General features: G+C 49.7%; 2 protein-coding genes across 6 annotated transcripts in view; both read left to right on the top strand.

Annotated features, from left to right (window-relative positions):
- Positions 1-12,185, top strand: part of MIDEAS (mitotic deacetylase associated SANT domain protein) — a 66,907-nt gene extending 54,722 nt beyond the window's left edge. For all 5 annotated transcript variants that reach the window (XM_061181021.1, XM_061181024.1, XM_061181023.1 and 2 more), the window contains 9 exons: positions 310-376; positions 880-1,022; positions 1,152-1,255; positions 1,725-1,800; positions 2,521-2,609; positions 5,061-5,210; positions 6,430-6,642; positions 8,156-8,352; positions 8,724-12,185. In XM_061181021.1, coding sequence (XP_061037004.1) covers positions 310-376; positions 880-1,022; positions 1,152-1,255; positions 1,725-1,800; positions 2,521-2,609; positions 5,061-5,210; positions 6,430-6,642; positions 8,156-8,352; positions 8,724-8,901 — 1,217 coding nt within the window. In that variant the 3' untranslated portion in view covers positions 8,902-12,185. The remainder of the gene's footprint in view (positions 1-309; positions 377-879; positions 1,023-1,151; positions 1,256-1,724; positions 1,801-2,520; positions 2,610-5,060; positions 5,211-6,429; positions 6,643-8,155; positions 8,353-8,723) is intronic.
- A 731-nt stretch (positions 12,186-12,916) lies between these two features.
- On the top strand, positions 12,917-15,607 carry PNMA1 (PNMA family member 1). Its single transcript, XM_061182715.1, has one exon. It carries the CDS (start codon positions 13,754-13,756, stop codon positions 14,813-14,815), a length of 1,062 nt encoding a protein of 353 aa, XP_061038698.1. The 5' UTR covers positions 12,917-13,753; the 3' UTR covers positions 14,816-15,607.
- The last annotated feature ends 3,379 nt before the right edge of the window (positions 15,608-18,986 follow it).

Raw genomic sequence — 18,986 nt, 5'->3', positions numbered from 1 at the left:
TAAGAGTAGCTAATATTTATTGAGGGCTCAGCTTTGTGCATGATTTCATTCAATCCTCACATCAACCTAGGGAGATAGGTAGCAACAGCAGGTGTGAAAACGGAGGCACCCACATGTTTGGTAAAGTCACAGCTAGTTGTCACAATTGCAGGCTGCAGAGCCAGGACTCAGGGTGCCTGATTTCCCAGTGTGAACCTCTGAGTCACTGCTGTGGCTCTTGTGCATAAAGAGCAGCCACCTAGGGTTGGAGAGGGTGGCTTTGCTGAAGGGCAGAGGGTGCCATTTACTAACCTACCTTTTGTCCCATAGATAGCGCTGAAGTCACCCCGCCTGTCCTCTCTGTGATGGGGGAGGCCACCCCAGTGAGCATCGAGCCGTAAGTTCAGCCCAGCCTCTGGCTCAAGGGGGAGGGTGGCCAACTGGAGTCCGGTGCGTGCAGGTGGGCCCTACGAGGAAGAGGAGGCTTCTGTGGGCTGGGGGCTGAGCAGACCTCTCTGGGCTTCTGCACTTAGCCCTGGGCTTCACTGATCCCCCCCACCCCCAGCTTCTGTGTGGCAGTCACAGGGAAGGAAAGGACCAGCTCAGTTTGAATTTGCCTCTGAGGAAAATTAGAAGGGCAGTCCAAGAGACTCTTTCCCTGTCTGTAAACCTGGAGCTGCTTCTCCCCTTTCCAACCTCTGGGCCTTGTCTTTCTGGCAGCACAAGGTGCCACTTGCCAGGCTGTCCTCATAGAAGCCAGGTTCCCTTACACCCAGCTGAAGCCTTGCCACGCTCAGCCTCTGCCAGCTACCCCCGCATCTTCTCCATCCTCAGGGAGGAAGTTGGGTTCCCCATCCCCACATGGTGAAGCCTCACTCCCTTCCCTTTCCGCCCCTGCAGACGGATCAATGTGGGCTCCCGGTTCCAAGCAGAAATCCCCTCGATGAGGGACCGCGCCCTGGCAGCCGCAGACTCCCACAAGGCCGACTTGGTGTGGCAGCCATGGGAGGACCTAGAGAGCAGCCGGGAGAAGCAGAGGCAAGGTGAGAGGGCAGGAGCCAGCAGGCAAAGCAGGCGAAGGCCGGCTATTGGGCAGTGGGTGGGCTAGGCTCCGCCCCACCCAGCCTAGCCCAGCCCAGCCCTAAAAGTGCTTTTCTCTCCTCCCTCCCCAGTGGAAGACCTGCTGACAGCTGCCTGCTCCAGCATTTTCCCTGGAGCTGGCACCAACCAGGAGCTGGCCCTGCACTGTCTGCACGAGTCCAGGGGAGACATCCTGGTGAGACACTGCCCCCAGTGGAGGGAGGGCCCCTTGGGGAGGCTGGCAGGGATCCGTGTGTGCTGTCCAGGAGCCAGGCCTGTCGGCGAGCTGATTTGAGGCAGGCAGGAGGGTCTGACCAAGTTGGGGATGGTAGGGGGTCGGCCCGAGGGAGCCCTGGTTCCAAACTACAGACTTTGCTGTGCAAGGTCCACCCCAGTCTCTGATTCTGGGTAGTGGGTCCCCACCCTCGGACAAGACTGTCACTGAGGGCCTTCTCTATCTGTGGCTGCCTGCCTTGGGGACCATGTGTTTCCTCTTTTAAGAGGCCCTGAGCAGCCCAACCCCTATGCCCTTGCCATCCTGCCAGACCTCTTGCCCCTCCGCAGTTAAGAGGGCCAAGAGTAAGTGCCCACCCTACTCGGAGGCCCGAATTTTGCCCACCAAGACCCCGGCCAGGGCCTTGACCTTTTCTTCACTTCCCTTTTAGGAAACGCTGAGTAAGCTGCTACTGAAGAAGCCCCTGCGGCTGCACAACCACCCATTGGCAACTTATCACTACACAGGTGGGCTGGCAGGGTGGGCCTGGGGCCTGGGGCCTCGAGGGGTCTCCAGCATCAGTGGGGCTCAGTTCAGTGCTGAGTCACAGCCCAGGGTGGGGCGGGGGTGGAGAGGTGGGGGGCAGATAAGCCAAGATCCAGTGTGAGGGAACTGACACCAAAGCTGGGGTGGCTCTCAAGGGGTTTCCTGTGCCCTGCAAGGGAAGGGAGAAGGGCATAAGCAGGTTGGGAGCCCATCTGGGTAGAAAAGCCCAGGGTGTGGGTATAAGGGTCAGGAACCCAGGGAGTGCCATCCAAATTGGCATCAGGTGCTAGAACTTAGAGGACCCCTGGAGTGCCATGTCCCATTCTGGGGACTGTGCTTTAAGATGGACATTGACCAAGCGGCATAATCATAGCCGTCACTGGTATCGACCCCCGTCGAGTGGTACATCCCGTCTGTGCCAGGTAGATCACCAAGGGCTCCACATGCATTGTCTCACTTAGTCTGTACCACAGCTGGTGAGGTGGCTTCTATTATTAGTTCCCGTTTCACAAGTGGGGAAAGTGAGGCTCAGAGGCTAAGCGACATGGCTAGTAAGTGGCAGAAGCAGGATGTGGAGCCAGCTCTGAGTGCCTACAGAGACAGCGGCTAGATGACCTCACACTTTTCTGCTGGTCAGAATTGCCCCTGCAGTGCTCACAGTCCCACCCCCTCACTACCCTGGCTTCCTCTTTGCCCTGCAGGCTCTGACCAGTGGAAGATGGCTGAGAGGAAGCTGTTCAACAAGGGCATTGCCATCTACAAGAAGGATTTCTTCTTGGTGCAGAAGCTGGTGAGCTGGGGCTCTGTTTTGGGGGCAAGAGAGGGGCAGGAGCTGCCTGCATGATTTGGGGGCTCCCTCTGCCAGTGGGGGACCCTGCAATTGCTTACCAAGGCCTCTTACAAAGCAGTTAGGTCAATGCCACTAAGTAGCTTCAGAGACATTTTTTCTTTTTCTTTTTTAATAAATTTATTTATTTATTTATTTATTTTTGGCTACATTGGGTCTCCGTTGCTGCACGCAGGCTTTTTTTAGTTGTGGCGTGCAGGCTTCTCATTGCGGTGGCTTCTCTTGTTGCGGAGCACGAGCTCTATGTGCGTGGGCTTCAGTAGTTGTGGCACGTGGGCTCAGTAGCTGTGGCACACGGGCTCTAGAGCGCAGGCTCAGTAGTTGTGGCGCATGGGCTTAGCTGTTCCGCGGCATGTGGGATCTTCCCGGACCAGGGCTTGAACCCATGTCCCCTGCATTGGCAGGCGGATTCTTAACCACTGCGCCACCAGGGAAGTCCCCAGAGACATTTTTTTCTAAACAAAACAAGAATGGAAATGATCAGGCCTTTTCCCCCTTGGTTCTAAGCCCCTTCCCTCACCTTAGGGTAGCGTGGCCATACTCTGAAGTCTCAGTCCAGAGGGGGGCCTGAGTGGGCACCAGACCCAGTGGCACCAAATAAATAGTGACTTGCCTAAGGGAGAACAGGAAGAGAAGGAGGGCTGCAAGCAGAGGTGAGCCATCCTAAGGGGCTGGAGTACTTCAAAGGCCACAATTAGTGGGAGGAGAAGTCACCCCGAGATGAGGGGACCGAGAGCTAGCAAGTGACTATAACTGACCTAGGGGGCTTCTGCCCACTTCCTGTCAGGCCCGGGGCTTCCTTCCAGTAACTCAGCTGACAGAGTAGAGGAAGCCTGGGCCTAGTTTTCCTAGATTCTCTTGTCCTCCCCCTGTGTTCTTCCGGGAGAGTGATCTGCTAATCCAAGGGCTTGCATCTTCCCACCAGCCCTGTCTCACAAAGCCTGGGCTATGGGGAGAGTGAGCTGTGTGGACAGCTGAGGGAAGAGCGCTTCTCAGAATGTGCTCTTTCCTCCTGGGATTGTAGGTTGTACCAGGAACGCCCTGGGGCCTGGACCAAGTGCTGACAAATTCTCCTACAAGGGCCCTGTTGTGAGGACAGTCGTTTGCTGGGCTCCCTGATTGGGCAATATTGCCGGGAAGTACATGCCTTGTGAAGCTCACTGAGGCGCCCCTAATGCCTTAATGAAAAGAGCAGACCATTAGTCAGGCAAACAGATGATCAGAGGGAATTGATAGTAAAAGTGTAAACAGGATCTAGTTAATAAATTTGTGACTTGGCCATTCCTGGGAGATGAGTCATGTCTGCTTCCTGCTCATGCACAGAGGGCCCTCACTGACCCCTTGGGCTCTGTGGACAGGGCACCCCAGTTCCCAGTGCAGCCCAGCAGTTGGCTGAGCAGTCTGGGAGTCTGGGGAGATGGGGGAGAGTCAGAGAAAACAGCTTGGGGTTGGGGGGAGGTAGTCCAGAAACCAAACCCAGTGGCCAAATGGATTTGTGAAACAGGAGGGCTAGGGTTTCAGAGCTTGGGAGGCCCTTGGGGATCATCTGGTCTCATCCCACTCACTACTTTCACACCAAGAGCCTTGCCTAAGGCCACACAGCCATTTAGTGGCAGAGTTAGAACAAGACTTAGCCTCCTGCTTCCTCTTCAGGTTTTCCAGGGCTTTCGTGTTAGTCTCCCCTGAGTTCCTCCCCAACACAGGCCAGTTTGACAATTCTCTGTCCTCACTGCTCCCTGAAGAGGAATGAAATTGTTTGCTCCGATTGATGTAGAGAGGCTGTGTTGCCAGGTTGTCTGGCTTTGATTGTGGATGGTGCCCAGACTTTTTCCCTTTTAACTTTTCATTTTGAAAAATCTCAAGCTTACAGAGAAATGGAAAGAATAGTATAATGAACACCCATATACCTCTCAGATTTACCAGTTGTTAACATTTGCCACATTTGCTGTCTCTCTGTGTCCGTAAATAAACTCACACACACAGGTATTCTCTCTCTGTTTTAACTAATCATTAAAAGTTACAGACATCATGACATTTGACCTAAATATTTCCTAAAACAAAGATATTCTCCTACAAAACCATAGTACCATTATCACACCCAAGAAATTTAAACTGACACAATAATACTCTCTAATACATGATCCGTATTCAAATTTCCCCAATGGCTCCATGTTGTCCTTTCTAGCTTTTTTAAAAAAAATAGTGCTGAAGTGTTGAATTGGTCAGTGGTTTGTGCAGAGCAGGTGTTGGAGACATGCTTGTATTTCCTGGGTTTATTGGGTTTAGTGTTTGCTAAGGTTAACGGAGGGGCATGCAGGGATAAGAAAGGCTGGAGTGCCCCCAGGCAGGTGAGCTGAACCAGGAACTCTGACCTCAGTTTTGGCTTCAAACCAGATCCAAACCAAGACCGTGGCCCAGTGTGTGGAGTTCTACTACACCTACAAGAAGCAGGTGAAGATTGGCCGCAATGGGACGCTAACCTTCGGGGATGTGGATACAAGTGATGAAAAGTCGGCCCAGGAAGAGGTTGAAGTGGATATTAAGGTGACTCCCTTCCCTGCCTCAGCTGCTTAGGCTGAGGTGGGAGCCTGAGGCCAAGCTCTCCAGGACTCCCTGGAGGGCAGAGAGAGGAAGGCAGCGTCCCTGACAGCCCCAGGGAGCTGATGTCCTGGACACTGGCCCTGGACCTTTGGGTTCCCCTCTCTATCTGCCAGTGTCATCGTAATAATACATTGTGTTGATGCAGAACATGGGGGAAATTTCCCACAGTATTTGCACCAGCATTGACTTCTTGTCCCCTCGTAGCAGACCTCTAACACTGTTTCCTAAACTTTAGTCATTCTTGTATCACCTTTATGAATTCTGCTGTATCTGCATCCTACCACATGTCACCATTACTGTTTTTGTCATGTCCATACACCACTTGTGCTTTTAATATTTTTCTTTAAATCAACCCATTTTTTACTCAAAAGGGAAGCTTTATATCACAATCATAAATAGAAAACCGGTGTTGCTTGCCATAGAAGGTACCGGTAAAAATAAATATATATGAAAACCAAACAATGTTATAAAATTCTAGCCAGATACTATAACCTGCCGAGGCTCTGAGATGAGGCCTGACCTCTCCTTGTTAAGTCTAGAGCAGTATAAAAGACACATTAACACCAACTCGAGACTTTGTCCTTGACATAATCAGGATTGAAAGAGAATTGAAAAGAGAATGTTATTCAATTCTGTGAAAAGAGAATGTTATTTAATTCTGTGTCCATGTATCCACCTAATATCGTCTTGGGGTCACAAGTCCACACTTGGTGACATGCTGCTCTAAGACAGGGAGTGATTTAGTTCCCATTTTGCAGATGGGAAGGGGGTAGAGATACAGAAAACGTTACAAAGATGGCTTAGAATGGAGCTCAAGGCTGCTGCCTGGTTCCACCAGCCCACCCTGCCCTAGAATGTGTCTCTTGGACACACCCAAGAGGACAGGTGGCCTGTGGGGAGGGACTGGCGTGCTCTCTCCCTGCCCCAGCTCCATCTCAAGTGCTTGGTCTCATCCTGAGGGCTTCCAGGCCTCAAGGCTCTCTCTCATTTTACAGGCGGATTAGCGGTGGGAGAGTATAGAGTCTAGCACAGGAGGCCGCACTGGTCCAGGCCAGGCTAGCAGGACTAGCAGGGCCTAGTGAGCCCCTGGCTGGGTCAGAATCGGTGCATATGGCTGCATGACTGAGCTGTAGGCTCACTGCCCTATTCTTGTTCCCCATAGACTTCCCAGAAGTTCCCAAGGGTGCCTCCTCCCAGAAGAGAGTCCGCAAGTGAAGAGAGGCTAGAGCCTAAGAAGGAAGTAAAGGAGACCAGAAAGGAGGAGGAGGAAGAGATGCCAGAGACCCAGGAGAAGGGGGAGCAGGAAGAGGGCCGAGAGCGAAGCCGGCGGGCAGCGGCTGTCAAAGCCACGCAGACACTACAGGCCAATGAGTCGGTAAGTGTGACCTCCACTGGGGGAGCCCAGGGCCAGGAGGACGGCTGGAGCTGGGCCCAGGGGTGTGGGAGGGAGGGCAGAGCAGGAACATGATGATGATGATCATCATCATCATGGCAGGAAAGCACTGGATAGTTTATGCTGTTAACTCATTTTATCCTCATAACTCCATGTAGTAGGTACTGTCAGTATTCCCATTTTACAGAGAAGGAAATTGAGGTCCAAGATAAGACAGCTAGTAGGCAGCCTGACTCCAGAATCCGCTATTAATTTTACACTATACTGCTTCTGTATCTGAGTCACAGAGGAAAAACACTTTGTGGAAACCCAGAAGGTGTGTGGGACACTGGGGAAGCATTCCTGACTTTCAGTTCAGACAGGGCTCCCCCTAAGAGAGCTGTGTCCCTGACAAGAATTCTGAAACTGAGCTGAGACAATGGGAATAACAGCAACAGCCCCTCACGCATGTTGTCTGCGAAGTGCTTTCCTGTTCGTTATCTCATTCATCCCTCGTGATAACCCCATAAAGTGTTAGCCCCCAGCTTGCCGATGGAGGAAGCTGGGTTCAGAGATGCTAAGTGACTTGCCTGAGGTCCCACCCCAGGTCCTTCTAGTGCAGTGTTCTGTCCACCACATCACAGGCCAAGAAGCAAGACATACCAGCCAGAGGTGTTCTGTGTCAGGAGGTCCCCCAAGAGAGAGAGGGCTGGGTAGGGTCTGCTGTGGAACTACTATGAGAGTCTTTGTTTGTTTGTTTAATTTGTGTTGTACACTTAAACTTGCAGGAAAACCCTCACAAACTGTAGACACACAGCTGTTTGCTCCCTTCTGAGCCTTGTCTGTGCTCCTTCTCCAAGAGCTGTGCTCTGTGTACACACTCCACTGAGTTCTGCTGAACTTTTATGAATGCTTTCCTGTGGGGTTTGATCCAGTGCACACGTGTGTGACTCCTAATGGCCATCTGGGGCTCCCCTAACCCGAGGTCCATGGTTTGCATACCCTGAGCAGCACCTCTCCAGGTCTGCACCAGGCATCCTGTGCTCTCTGGCACCTGCTTGGCGTTTCCCATGGTGGCTCATGTTGTCATGAGCTAACTGCCTGCATGTCTGTCCCTTCAGACTGTGAGTTCTCTGATGGCAGGGGCTCCTGTCACCTCTGTATCCCCTGTGTAACCTGGCATGTTACACAGATTTGAAGGTCATTTATGGAATGAAGTCATGAATAGACTAAATGACTGAAAACATGAACCCATGTCATTAACAGAGACACCAAGACCCCTGTCAGATGCATCAGGAAGTCCTATAGCAGCTAGGGCTGTCCCACGTAATTACGGTACCAGCAGTTTGTGAAAACAGAGCTGTGGGTGCCTTGTCACTGGAAAGATTCAAGAGGGTGCTAGGGGACCATTTGGAAGGAGTGTATGATCTTTAAAAGCCCTCTGTTCACTGATATTCCATAATTCGGGATCCTCTCTTCCCCAATCTCTCAGCTCTCCTTGTTTGACCCTCTCCAGGCCAATGACATCCTCATCCTCCGAAGCCACGAATCCAATGCCCCTGGATCTGCGGGTGGCCAGGCCTCAGAGAAGCCAAGGGAGGGGCCAGGGAAGTCACGTAGGGCACTTCCTTTTTCGGAGAAGAAGAAAAAACCAGAGCCATTTAATAAGAGCCAGAATCAGGAGAACACTTTTCCGTGTAAAAAATGTGGCAGGTAAGAAGGCAGACCCAGTCTCCACTGGGACCTGGTAGGTTGGCTGCGGTTGGAGGAGGGGCAGACGCCGATTCCTGGGGAGAAGTAGGAGGAGTCACAGCTTTCGCCCTGTCTCCTGATTGGCTCAGAGGGTTTCCCCGGGCAGTGACGTCCCTTGGCAGCTTTTAGGAGAGGGATGATGGCACTGAATCGGGAGCCCATCGGTCCCCTTGTTGGAGGGTGGGGCTGGACCACGTGGCGCAGAGCAAGCCAGAAGGGCCGGGGAGCCCCCAGAACAGACACGCACGCACGCGCGCGCGCAGGTGCTCTAGCCTGGAGGTCCCAGGGGTGGAGACAGACCTCTTACTGGAACTCCTCCTGTCCGACTACAGGGTGTTTTACAAGGTGAAGAGCCGCAGCGCTCACATGAAGAGCCACGCCGAGCAGGAGAAGAAGGCGGCCGCTCTGAGGCAGAAGGAGAAAGAGGCCGCGGCCGCTGCGGCCACTGCGGCCGCCTCCCCCCACCAGCCGGCCCTGAGGGAGGAGAGCAGCGCGGGCGAGAGGGGCTGACGCCCGGGGCTCCGGGCCCTGCTCCAGCCTGAGACGCCCTGCCAGCACTGGAACCTCCGGAGGGAGAGATCACGTGGACTTGTCTCTGCAAAACGGATACAATTAAATAAACGGCTCTTTTACTTATACAGGGCCCAGGAGCAGTGTTAAGGGCTGCAGGATCCAGTTCTCTTGCATTTGGTCTGTCGGAAGTTTCCCTCCTGCTTTCCTGGGACTGGGAGAGTCCCTGCTCGCTGGGGCTGCCCCTGGGGAGGGGCTCCAGCGCTGCCGCCGCTGCCTCTCACATGGACCTCTGCCGCCACGCCACCACGCCACGAGGTCGCTTCTCTCCCTCTTTGTTTCCCTTTCTCCCTTAGGTCACCATGGAGAGGCAAGCACAAGCGCGCCCCCTTGGCAGCATTAATCCCCCGCCCCAGGGGACCTGTACAGGCCCTGCCCTAAGCCCCGGAAAGAGGGACTCCGTAGGAAGGAGTGTGGTGGCCATCTCCGAGAGGGAGCTCAGCCTGGCATCTGTGCTGTCTCCCGCACGGCAGTGTCCAGGCCATGCTGCTCCAGTGACTATGTCTTCAGAGAGGCCACGTCCTCCGTGGGAGGGAGGCTGCCAGAACGGGTGCAGGGAGAGAGACCAGGACTGGTACCTATCCCTTTGCTGCTCGCTAGCAGCCTGCTGGGGCTGGAAAGTTTTCTCAGATGTTTGGGGAAGGAGCCAATGTTCTTTGCAAGCTCTCAGCCTGCTGGAGGGAAGGAAACTGTGCAGAGGAAGGAAGCTGCAGGGCTGCTACAGGGCTAGGCCTGAGGGAGCTTTTGATAAGCCTTGGCTTTTCCTGCTTCCCACCTTTTTGCCAAATACCTTTGGGCCCTGGGGGCTGCTAAGGGAGCTTAGCCTAGGCCCAGCCTGCTCCTCCTTGGTGCAAGTTTCCTGCCTGCCTCTGTCCTGCCCTTGGCAGCTGCCACCTAACCCCACCCCACCTGGTCTAGTGCTGATATCCACAGCTCAGCCCTCAGTCCTGCATGCTGGAGATTTCTGGATCCTTCCCTGGGAGGGGGAGGTCTCCTAGCCAGATGGGACAGGAGCCTTCATTCCTTGACTTGTGTCATTTGGGAGCTATTTATTTATTCTTAATATTTAATTTTTAACATCCTCTCAGGGACCAGGGGCTTCCTCCTTTCCAGAGGCCCAAGTGCATTTATCCCAAAACAAGGCACCTTCTTGGCACCACCCTCCCTCCCACATTTCCAAGACCCTAAAGTCCCTCGTTTTGCCAATAGGAATGATAGTAGCACTGAAAGAGGGTGGAAAGGTGGAAGATGTCACAAAGCCACACGGAGACTAGCAGGATCAAGGGAGATCAAAGGCAGTTCTTGTTGCTACCTCTTCTTTGGCTGTACTTTCAAGTAGCTTGAGGGGATTGGCTGGAAGCCAGATTCTGGTTTTGTTTCTGGCTTGAAGAAGCCATATTTGGTGTGGAGTCACTGAAGTGGAAGGGCTGGAAGATTCTGGAGGTCCCTTCACTTGCCAGTCCCATAGGAGAGCTGAGTTATTTTTCTGATCTTGCTATTCAACTTTAGTTGTGTAAAAGAAGTTCTAAGTGAATCCATGTTAGGAAGGAGCCAAAAAGTATTCATTCTGCTACTCTTCTGAGATAGCATAAAGGCGTCGTATTGGTAGCTGGGAGTGGGGAGGGAGTTTTGTTTCTAAACTATGCACTATCAGGTATGTGTTAGCATTCATTAATGCATTAATATGGTTATACATGAGCCCAGCTATGGGAGTTAACAAAATTCTCCCCCCTCCCCAACTCCTGATGGCTACCTAGACCTCTAACTTCCCAGTTAGTTTCTTCCATAGGCTTTTACAAGCTCAACGGCCCAAGACTGCAAAAATCTGGTATACCCTCCAAAAACAGGAGGGTAGCAAATTTAGGCTCTCTTCTAAATCACATATGTAATATGAGTGCCTTCGCAGCTTTGCCCCAAAGTGCTACTTATGTTTCCCAAGGTTTTTTCTATTTAAACCGTATTTAGTTTCAGGCTTCTTTTTTGGACATGTGGTAACAGAAACCTCCTTCGTCTAGAGTGATTCTCCTAAGCTCACGGAGACCAGACCAGGTGAATATAGGTGGAGAAAATCAAGATGGTACCTCACTGTATTAACCCCACCCAACACCGTATTTTAGAAGGGTTTATGCTCCAGAATGGATTTATATCTAGAATGCAGTGTAAAAGGTAAAATGTTTAGAGGGCAGATGCAATTGTGGCAAGTGACCTGCCAATAAAGTAGGTGCAGCCATAGAAGCTGGCATAGGTATATCCTTTATGGTGCTTTCTCCCTGTGAACCATTAGGCTACTTTGTTTTTTCTTTTTTCTTATATTCAGAGCTCTTTGCTTTAAGAAGTTAAATGACAAACACCTTCAGCTTTATAATGTCCTCCCCACACCATCTCACATATCCATCTCTCAGCCTCCATCTACACTCAGCTAAGGGCATGAAACTAACCTAGTGCCTGTGTTCTAGACCGTTTCTGAGGTCTCTTACCCACCCACGGAGACAGTGCTTCAGCACTGTCCTCCATGCCTTCAGCAGCCCCCCTCACAACTAAGGTACACACCCATCCTTTTTGCTACCCCACTTCCACCCCTGCCACAGAGGTCGTGTGCTGCTTACGTCTAAAGGGATCCCCTATATTTAACTGCCTCAGTGACCTAACCTCTTTCTTCTCATGTGCCAGATGTTAAGATGAAGGAGGAATACAACACATACTCAAGCCTCAGCTATTTAAGTATGTTTTTACTGGGGCTCACGTTTCTGGGACGGTATTTATTACCAGACTGGCAAGCCTAACTCCTTAGGTTTATAGGAAGTATGCATATTTTTATAAAACAATTGTATGTCCTCCCCATATTTTTGCTGTGTTAATATTTGCCTCTAACAATTTGCAGCTGTTTCACCTTTTCATTCGTCTCTCAGTCAAAGGCCTTGTTGGAGGGGACAGAGCACAGGAATAGCCTTGACAGTCTGTAATTATTGTACAAATATTTTAATAGCATATAAATAAGTATATTCCTTTTATTTTGAAAAATATCAGACACTGCCTTTTGTGTGTTTGCTGCCTGTGGCACCCTTTTTTAAAAAGACTGTTACATATTAAAATAGTGTACATATATATAAATATTACCTCTTTTGCTGTACAGTTGTGATAGACCAGACTGAAGATTTTATTTTTTGTGTGCTTTTTATAAAAAAAAATTAACACACTAAAGAAAATCTTGCTGATGTGATTGTAATGTACCTATGTAACTTATTTACTTTTGAATGTTCTTCTGTATCTTTAAACCTTTTATTAAATAAGGTTTTAAAAATTCAGAGTTGAATGCTGTGTCCTTCTGGGGAGATTTTCACCATCTGGGATTGACGTAAATAGGCCATGGTCTGCTTGCAAGGGATTACTTGACGTTTTTGAACCGTAAGGATTCTGTTTTATCAGCTCACTGTCAATGATGCCAGGACAGGGGAAATAACACAGTAGCGTTTAGCCTGGCTACAAAGGTTACTAAATAGATCTAGATCTTCTTACACAATTTTAGACAAGAAGAAGTCTCAACTCAGTGTCTCACACAAACACACGGCACATTTCCAACGTTTTAGTTTCATTGGCATGAAATTCGCGGAGGTTGCTGAATGCGATCAGATGGTATAGGGTATTTTCTTATACAGCATTGACTTGAACGAGCGACGTGAATAGACAATCTTCCTTGACGGACGCATATCATCTTAAATCCACTCCAGAATTATATTATCATCTTTTAAACGCAGTGCTTTGTGGAAAAAAAAAATCTGGAAAACGTGAAAAAGGAAACGCGCCGTCAGAGAAATTAATGCCCGGAGCCCCTTGCTGGCACCAAGGCAACCGCTCGCCTCTGCGGGCCTCCGTAGCACTCCGGTCGCCAGTCTTCTGGGCCGCCGTTTCCGTGGCTACGCTCGCGCAGGCTCGGCCGCGGGGGCGGGGCGGGGCGAAAGCCGCTTGCCGGCCGGCCCCGCCCGCCACTGCGGCCGTTACGCCTCGGCTGGCTGCGGGTCTGACCAGTCGGAAGCCGCGCTGCGCCGTCGCGCTTCAACCTGCCGCAACCCGGGCGCGCTGTCGCCGCGGCCTGCCTTCGCCTGCGCCGCCTCTAGCCTTGCTTCCGCATCCTACCCGCGCCTCCGCTGCCTGTGTTCTGGGTCCCCGGCCGGCCGTCCTCCCAGCCCAGACGGGCACCTGCTCCAGCGAAGGAGCCTCTCTCGGGCTGGCCCCGCTGCCACCGCTGCGAATTCGGGGTAGTCTCTTCCTCCGGGGGCGGCACAGTTCTCGTCTGCAGAGAAGCGGCTTCTCGCGCGCCTGAAGGCCGGGCTCCGACCGCGAAAGCCCGGTTGACGCCGTGAGCAGCCGCGAGTGCCTGGCGCCGGGGCTGAGAACAGAAGGCCACGCCCCGCGATTACACCCTGGCGGCCTCTACAGCCCGGCGGCTCCTGCCTTCGCCGCCCGCCCTCACTCCTCGCCTCTGAGCTGCGACGCGACACCCTGCCTACAGGTGGAGGACCCAGCCCGCGGACCCCGACCAGAGACTCAAGATGGCGGTGGCCGCGTAACTGAGCATCCCGCAGGCTTCGCTCCGAGAACGCGGAGGACTGACATTGGGGGGCAGCGAAAGGACGAGAGCAGGACTCTGGTGTCGTTTGTTAATCGTGGTTGCGTGAAGCTTGACTCCTCGGGCATATTGCGGGGGAGTGTTTGCTGTTGTCCCAAGTCCTAGAGCACAGGGAACCACAGTAACCCGGATTTTGTAGAATTGGGGCCCTTGATAGTTGGCAAAATGGCGATGGCACTGTTGGAAGACTGGTGTAGGGGGATGGATGTGAACTCCCAGAGAGCCCTGCTGGTCTGGGGAATCCCAGTGAACTGTGATGAGGCTGAAATCGAAGAGACCCTCCAGGCTGCGATGCCCCAGGTGCCCTATCGAGTGCTTGGGAGAATGTTCTGGAGGGAAGAGAATGCCAAAGCAGCCTTGTTAGAGCTCACTGGCGCTGTCGATTACGCCGCGATCCCCAGGGAGATGCCAGGTAAAGGAGGGGTCTGGAAAGTGGTCTTTAAGCCCCCGACTTCCGATGCTGAATTTCTAGAAAGGTTGCACCTCTTCCTAGCAAGAGAGGGGTGGACCGTGCAAGATGTTGCCCGTGTCCTTGGGTTTCAGAACCCCACTCCGGCCCCAGGCCCAGATATGACAGCAGAGATGCTAAACTATATTTTGGATAATGTTATTCAGCCTCTTGTTGAGTCTGTATGGTACAAGAAGCTGACACTCTTCTCCGGGAGGGACATCCTGGGGCCTGGGGAGGAGACATTTGGTCCCTGGCTGGAGCACACTAATGAGGTCATAGAGGAGTGGCAGGTGTCAGATGTGGAAAAGAGGCGGCGGTTGATGCAGAGTCTTAGAGGCCCTGCTGCTGAATTCATACGCATTCTCAAGATCAGCAACCCTGCGATTACCACCGCCGAATGCCTGAAGGCGCTTGAGCAGGTGTTTGGGAGCGTGGAGAGCTCTAGGGATGCGCAGGTCAGATTTCTGAACACTTACCAGAACCCGGGAGAAAAGTTATCTGCTTATGTCATTCGTCTGGAGCCTCTGCTGCAGAAGGTGGTGGAGAAGGGGGCCATAGATAAAGATAACGTGAATCAGGCTCGCCTGGAGCAGGTCATTGCCGGGGCCAACCACAGCTGGGCCATCCGAAGGCAGCTGTGGCTGACCGGGGCTGCGGAAGGGCCAGCGCCAAACCTCTTCCAGTTGCTGGTGCAGATCCGCGAGGAGGAGGCCAAGGAAGAGGAGGAGGAGGCTGAGGCTGCCCTCCTGCAGTTAGGCCTGGAGGGGCACTTCTGAGTCCCCAGAAAAGGGGCTTTAGTGCAGACCTAGATCACAGCTGCTTTTGTTCGTTGTCTTTGTGCTGTCTTACAGGTGTGTCTCCTAGTAGTAAAGACTTAGCCATGGTTTTTTGGGGCGAAGTCAGGCCTGCGTATTCATGTAACATTAGTAAAATCGTGCAGGCAAGCACCAGAGCTGCTGCGGTACAAGTGAGTCATGCTACGATGCCAGGGAAAGGTTTGGACACGAGTGCTCAGTGCAAGCTGTCATCAGCTTGCATCATCATCAGTTGTGGAAAACGTGAACTCGTGACACTTCCCGTCGAGGTAATTAAATGTGAAATTGCACGTTCAGATGTTTAGTGCAGGGCCTGGCTAACACAAGAAGTGCTCAATAAAAATGTGAACTGTTATTACTACTATCGTGAATAGTTTTTGTGTTTACTGTAAATTGTTCCTGATTTACATTAACGGAAAGAAATGTGAATTAGATATTCAACTTTAGAGTGCAAGTTTCTTATTTTTCATCTTTAAACATCTAAATCAGTTTAACTGAAAAGTGTTCCGAGACTACAAAATGGGTTGTTAGAAAAATACTGCACTTGTAGAGCTGTGTAAATCAAGTTTTCACTGGACAAGATACAGATACAGATTGCAAGCGGAGGTTAATATGAACCAGTTAGAGTATCTATTCCCCCATTTCAAATCTTTGTCATTGAAGTGTAGTTTACCTTGTTCATGCTGAGTCTAAGTGTTCTAAATTCGAAGTTATCAAATAAATGTATTATTAATAAAAATATTTTTAAAATTCTATTGTCTTGTTTTTCTGACATGTATAAAAAACTTTCAGTGTAATTAAGCTCTATTATATTTTCATTTCTTAGGAAGACTTCCCCATGTCACTGAAAAAAAAAAAAACCCCAAACCTCAATTGTTTTACTTTAAGCTGTATATCATAGTATGTAACTTTAAATTGCAATACTTTTTTTTTTAAATTAATTTATTTTTGGCTGCGTTGGGTCTTCGTTGCTGCACGCGGGCTTTCTCTTGTGGCGAGCGGGGGCTACTCTTCGTTGCGGTGCACAGGCTTCTCATTGCGGTGGCTTCTCTTGTTGTGGAGCACAGGCTCTAGGTGCACCGGCTTCAGTAGTTGTGGCTCGCGGGCTCTAGAGCGCGGGCTCAGTAGTTGTGGCGCACGGGCTTAGTTGCTCCACGGCATGTGGGATCTTACCAGACCAGGGCTCGAACCCCTGTCCCCTGCATTGGCAGGCGGATTCCTAACCACTGTGCCACCAGGGAAGCCCCAGCAATACTTTTTAATATATTCAATTATTGCATGTTTTCTACAAGACAAATGTTTGAAGGCAAAATAGACACAAGTAAATGTTAACTTACTATTAGATGTTAGAAAATCCTGAAATGGCTTAGGAGGTTATCTAGTAATGCTATTTTCCCCTTTTAAATCTTTTTTCAGCTAAAAATGTTTCACTGCAGGAATAACTCATCATACCTGTATAAAATTAATGCTTCAGTATTGCAGCAGCCATTTATATCAAGAGGATATAAAAAGGGAAATACGGCTTAAAGACATGTTTGTTTGGTTGCAGAGATTCAGTGACTGAAGATGTCCATCTTTTGAAATTCTAGTAAATCCAGAAGTGATTAAATGAACATAAGAATTCAGTGGGGTTTTCCCCTAGTAACAAGGATTTAAATTTATAGCCGGCCTGCATAACAATCACAAGGTAAAAAATTTTATTTATGAAGGCTGATATTGGTATATGTTCTAAGATTTTTCTGTACAATTATTCATGTCCTCACTTATCATATGTCTGTTCCTCCCTGTCACACTCTTTTCTCAACACATCTCCACATCTTGGACCCCACAACAGACACGCAAATCTTCACTTCCCCCGACAAACGTCCCCGTTGCCCCTCCTCCCCACTCATAACTTCCTCTTCCATTCCCACAGGCATGGCGCTCCGTACACACTCTCCATACCTCTCACAGTCTTGTCTTCACACTCACTCCTACCTTCTCCCCAACTCCATCATAAACATACTCCCTCCTCCCACCACACACACACACACACACACACACACACACACACATTACATTTACAACAAAAAGAAATAATAGGTTCTTCACTTTTTTCAGCCAGTATGTTATGGGCATACTTTACCTGTACATAGGGATATGCCATCTTTTTATGGCTGCAGAGTTGATTGCATTTTAGAAGGGAAGGTCATCACTTAGGATTCTTTTATTATATATAATAATTGTATATATCTACATATACATACATATATTTAATGTAATACATATATATGGCAGAAAAAGTCAGAATTCTAGATGTTCACCCTTGGTTCTAGGAAACAATGAACTAAAAATAACGTGCTACTTATGATCTGAATTAAGGTTTTCTCTTATTTAACTATTTATTTTTATTTTTGGCTGCATTGGGTCTTCGTTGCTGCGCGCTGGCTTTTTCTCTAGTTGCGGTGAGCGGGGGCTACTCTTCGTTGTGGTGCGCAGGCTTCTCATTGCAGTGGCTTCTCTTGTCGCAAAGCACGGGCTCTAGGTGAGCAGGCTTCAGTAGTTGTGGCTCGCGGGCTCTAGAGCGCAGTCTCAGTAGTTGTGGCGCACGGGCTTAGTTGCTCCGTGGCATGTGGGATCTTCCTGGACCAGGGCTCTAACCCATGTCCTCTGCACTGGCAGGCGGATTCTCAACCACTGCGCCACCAGGGAAGCCTAAGGTTTTCTCTTAATAGGCACAAATTAAAATCTTTCTGCTTTTTAAAGGAGGAGAGCAGCAAGAAACATATCCTCACAACCAAAGAATTGTGGAATAAAGAAGTAGAAACTGCACTATATTCCCATTCTGTGACCAAAATTACATTTGACTGATAGCACAGAATATATGCTGGGAAAATGTGTAATATTACTGCTATTTATTGCTGGGTTCTTCCTGTTTCTTGTGTATCAAAAAAGAGCTAGCCAACGTCAGGTCATTCCAGACCACAAATCAAGGGCCTGTCAGCCAACCTTAACCTTGTACATTCTGGAAGTCAGGAGAGGACTAGAAATAACCAAGTGCAGTAGTAACTTGCTGTCTCTGGAAGTGCTACTTCCAGGATCCTAGTCATTTGAAATTGTGCCCAGAGAACTTCTGGGGAGGACTTACAAACTTGAGAGAGGAGGTTATCATTGGTAGTAAACTACTGAAAAAAAATTTTTTTGGCATAAAGAAATGAGTCAATCCCTAATTCTCTCTTTCTCTCCCTCTCCCTCTCTCACACACACAAGCTGTGTGGACTATGTTATCCAAACACTGAGTTTCTTTGGAACTGAATATCATTGGAAGTTCACATAGTTGTTCTATATTAGGTAAAACTAATGGACATGTAACCAAAAAAGATACACATTAATTTTTTTATAAAATAACACAATTTATTACTATTTTAAAATGTCTCACAAAATAACGTTCAGAAACTCAACATTTCTAAATAATTTAACACAGTAAGTTTAGTCATAAAGACATGCTACAAAATTCCTGCATATAAAAGATTATTACCGACGTATTAATAGATGTTAAAATGTTCTTCAGAATGGAGTTGGTTCTAGAAGCCAAAGATTCTGGAGTGATGCTCGTGATCATGACTGACACCCTGGGAGAAGCTAGCCATATGTATATTCGCTACAGCTACCAACTCACCAGTCTTTTGATGGGATTGATCGCTCTAGGCAATAGCACCTCAGAGGCAGGTACCCTGCTGATCAAACAAGCAAAGAACTCCCCACCCTTGCAACATTAGCCACAACTTAATCTAGCCAACATCTAAATTAATTTTTAAAATCTAGATGTAGGAAAGATAACTCACAAAGTTTCTATTCTGAGTAGGAGATTCTACTTGATACATCCCCCAGAGGGATGACTGTTAATGTAGCAGACATAGAAGATGACACCAAGTAAGGAAATAGGGAAATCCTGGCTCTGATTATGCTGACACACAACTACTGCTCAGGTGGGCTTAGAATGAGCAAGGATGAGGTTTGATTCTCTAATATCCACATGCAGGCTAGGTATTTACCCATCTGCCCTTTGAGAGTACTTTCCACCAACATCCAGTTCATTTTAAAGTGCAAATCTACTGAAAAATAGCTTACTCTCCCCCACCCCCTTGTTAAA

The sequence above is a fragment of the Eubalaena glacialis genome, chromosome 2, assembly GCF_028564815.1.
Source record: "Eubalaena glacialis isolate mEubGla1 chromosome 2, mEubGla1.1.hap2.+ XY, whole genome shotgun sequence".
Lineage (NCBI taxonomy): Eukaryota > Metazoa > Chordata > Mammalia > Artiodactyla > Balaenidae > Eubalaena > Eubalaena glacialis.
Note: the sequence above shows the minus strand (reverse complement) of the source record. Positions and strands in the feature narration are given on the sequence as shown.

Excerpts from the sequence above, each read along its gene's own strand:
- PNMA1 (XM_061182715.1), top strand. The coding sequence starts at position 13,754 with ATGGCGATGGCACTGTTGGAAGACTGGTGTAGGGGGATGGATGTGAAC.